The 3,887-nt window shown below is 46.5% G+C and overlaps 1 protein-coding gene across 1 annotated transcript; it reads left to right on the top strand.

The window, feature by feature from the left end:
• Window positions 1–658: 658 nt before the first annotated feature.
• AFUA_3G15395 (putative telomere-associated RecQ helicase) lies at window positions 659–3,887 on the top strand (the record flags this gene model as incomplete). The annotated part of the gene is made up of 4 exons (XM_748993.1): window positions 659–1,299; window positions 1,468–2,316; window positions 2,356–2,938; window positions 3,816–3,887. 4 exons carry the CDS (start codon window positions 659–661, stop codon window positions 3,885–3,887), a joined length of 2,145 nt encoding a protein of 714 aa, XP_754086.1.

The following is a 3,887-nucleotide window of genomic DNA, read 5'->3' as shown; positions in this document are numbered from 1 at the left end:
CTGTTTCAAAACCCTGTCTTTGATTGGTTATTCATATTCAGCTATTATCAAATCACACCAATTCATTCTGCTTCATTGGCTGCACACTGAACCATTCACCATACCAGAGAGGCAGCCAGAATCTATGGCTGTTTTCATCCGAAATTGGATGACCAATCACTTCACTGGCCAATCAGAATCACCTCTACGTCATGTGTTAGTTCTGCGAATGCTAGCACTATACCTGATTCGGACTAGTGCCTCACTAGGCAGAATTCACCCTGTGGCCCCACACACATTGAAATATGGTCAGGTGACTATCTCTCAGGGCCACCTGAGGCACTTCCTAGCCCAGAGGGTCCAGCAGCTAGCCCTAGCCCTATCTAATGATCTATTTTTGGAATTCAGCTATTTTCGTGAGATTCAGCACACACTAGATCTTGATAGGGCTGCCCAGCATGAAGATATTAGTCAGCAGGCTAATAGCTGGTCATTTCTGCAGGCCTACCTAGATCAGGGAGCACATGACTATCTACTCCAGAAGGTTCTCCCTGATTCTGATTGGTTCATTCAGGTGGACGGCCCTAGTGGACCCACTCTGAAGCTAGTTAGGGCTAGGGCTAAGGCCTTTCTAGATTCTTCTAGTGCCTGGCTGAAGCAGCTACTAGCTATCTGTCATATGACTAGTGGTGCACCTGCTAGGGGTACTGAGATCAATCAGGTGATCTGGCAGAATACCCCTATCAACCCTAGGAATCTGTTTCTGGATCCAGTGAGCAAGCTATTCCTAATTAGGCTAGCTTATTCTAAAACATTCAGTCATACTGGCCAAGAGAAAGAGGCAGTTAGGGCTTTGCCCCAGTCCCTTTCCTATTTAGTACTAGCCTATCTTGCCTATATCCGACCATTTGAAGAGGCCCTGCTTATTAAGCTGAATCAGAAGCTACCTGAGGCCCATTTTCTTCTATTCTATGATCACCGGACCTGCAAACCCCTATCTTCTAAGGTTCTATCTAGAACCCTGAAGAATATGACATCAGAGAGCCTAGCTCAACCAATCAGCTTATCTCCCTGGCGCCATCTCATGCAGGGTTTCATTCGCCATGGTCTAGGCCTTCATGATCCACTAGCCGAATTAGGAAATGATGACCTAGATGATGAGGCCCTAGGGGCTGACCAGATGCACCATTCTAGGGAGACTGGCCTGAGAATCTATGGCAGAGTGATTGCTAGCTTCCAGGGGGTTAGGGCTGACATCCAGATAGCCCTAGTTACCTTTAGTCAGCGATGGCATGCCTATCTAGGCCTAGCTCCTGACCAGTTAATCATTCACTCTCTATTCTATAATAGGGAGGTCTGGCAGCCTCAGGCAGATTATTCACCGAATTCACCTCAGCCTCAGCCTACTAGGGGTATGGAATTTCCTCTAGATCAGCCAATCATTCAATTCTATTACCCTCAGAAGCCTAAGGCATCACCTCCAGCTAGAAAGGTTTCTATTGGCCAGTTCAATGAATTTATCAGCCTTTATGGATTGCCTCAGGCTAGTGATCAAGCCCTCAGGCAGCAAGATCTATATCTAGATCTAGATCTAGATCAGGGTCAGCTAGCTAGGCAGCTAGATCCATCAAGATCAAATCTAGCATCTCACCAGCAGCTAGATGAGGGTCTGCTAGATCACATGCTCAAAGAGTTTATGCAAGATGATCAGGTGACCTTTAGAAGCCCTGAGCAGCGCCAGGCTTTTCATCTTATTATGAAACAGGTGCCCTATCTATTTTTAGTGCTTCCTACTGCTGCTGGCAAAACCACACTATTCCTTTTTGGGGCTAGTCTAGCCACTAGTCAGGTTACTATAGTAATAGTGCCATTGATTTCCCTAAAGCTAGACCTCTCTAGGAAAGCTGCTGCCTTAGGCCTTCAGCCTACTATCTGGGAACCTGGTCAGGTCATGCCGCTAGCCAGTTCTAGGGTGATCTTAGTGCAAATTGAACATCTAGATCACCCTAGGTTCAATGAGCTAGCAGATGAGCTGATTACCCAAAAGAGACTAGCACGAATTATTTGGGATGAATGTCACCTGATTCCACTTGCTAAAAGCTATCGGCCAATTGTGTTGCGTGCCTGGCATGCCCTAGCCCTACCTGTGCCGATGGTATTCAGCTCAGCTACCTTGCCTCACCACCTCCAGGCTGAGCGAGTTGATATGATGAAGCTAGGGTCCCTGCCTGAGGTTCCAATAGTTAGGGCTGACCTAACCCTACCAAATATGGCATATATGGTTGAGAAGGTCCCTGACCGCCTGCCTGAATCAGAATATGCCCCCTATCTCCGGCAGTTCATCAAGACCTTTGAGATGAAACATGGCCCATTTAGGTCTAGTACTACTGCTCAGGCTAGTGCTCAGGCTAGTGCTCAGGCTAGTGCTCAGGCTAGTGCTAGTGCTAGGACTAGGGCTAATGTGATCATCTTCTGCCGAACAAAGCGGCTAGTGGATGCCTTATCTGATCAAATGGATCCTGAGGCAGCCAAATTCCATTCTGATCTATCTGACCAGGCTAAGCTAGATCAGCTAGATCGATTTCAATCTAGCAGATATATCTTAGTGGCTACTGGGGCCATTGGGGCAGGGTTTGATTTCCATGACATTGACTTAGTCATCCATTTTCTGCCTGGTGAATATGAGATGACTAGTTTTATGCAAGAATCTGGTCGCGCAGGCAGGTCACCTGACCAGCCTGGATGGTCATATTGCCTAGTGAGGGCATACCAGCTGCAGGCTAGGCCTAATCAGAAAGGGAAAGCCCTAGAGGTCTCCACCTTCCTAGATTATCTAGGTGAGCAGGTCTGCCGGCGGCGTACCATATCTAGGGTGTTTGATTCTAGGGCTATTGAGTCATGTGACCCTGGCTGGGCCCTCTGTGATCTATGTGATCATAGGCAATCCAGGCTAGGCCTAGTTAGGCAGGCGGTTAGGCAGGAACAAGGGCAGAATCTCATTCAGATGAATATCTTTGCCTAGGCGGTGAGGTTTTGGCATGAGAGATACTGCCTGATCTGCTTTATCTCAGGTAAGCTATCTATCTTATCTATTAAATCTATTAATCTATTAATTCTATTAATCTATTGATTCTATACTAACTAATGATCTAGAAGATGAACACCTCACTAATAAGGCAGCAAGAATGAGGTCATGTGCCCATGGCACTAGTGAATGCTCGCAGAGGGAAGAATATCAGGATCAGGCAGGCAGGCTAAGGCATTGATATGGGCAGCCTCAGGCAGATACCTGCTGCTGGAGGTGTCTTCTCCCTACTAGGGTTTGCAAGGGAGCCCTAGCTCAGGCAGATATCACTAGGTGTTTTGACCCTAGTCTGATTATTGTGTTCTGGCTAGTAGTTAGGGACTATAGGGGGGACCTTATGGATGACCTGGATGCCTGCCTAGACCCTGCTTTGCTGCCTCAGGCAGAGAAAGAAGAGAATATTCTCTTAAAGAGATGGGAGCTAGATACAGAGATGGTGCTAGGGGCCCTATTATTCTATAGATTTGCTATTTCTCATTCTGCTAGATATGGTTATAAAGCCTAGATAGATCTAGAAGGTTCTAGACTAACTAGGCTAGTATAAGTTGAATATATTTTATCATGATTCTATATATATATTTTTAAATATAGAAGGCTACCCCTAAATCTAGATCATATCAATATATATATTCACTAGGCCTAGACATACTAGATTAACTAGCCTAGTCAGCCTATATCACTGAGCCTAGACCCCCTGCGCAGGCATGTCTCACAGCCGAACCACCTAGTGTAGTCTGGCCAAATCACCAAGACTAGACCCCCTGCGCAGGCACCTCTGGCAGCTAAATCACCAAGCCTAGCCATATCGAATCACCCAACCTAG

Source organism: Aspergillus fumigatus, chromosome 3 (genome assembly GCF_000002655.1).
Source record: "Aspergillus fumigatus Af293 chromosome 3, whole genome shotgun sequence".
Taxonomy (NCBI): domain Eukaryota; kingdom Fungi; phylum Ascomycota; class Eurotiomycetes; order Eurotiales; family Aspergillaceae; genus Aspergillus; species Aspergillus fumigatus.
Note: the sequence above shows the minus strand (reverse complement) of the source record. Positions and strands in the feature narration are given on the sequence as shown.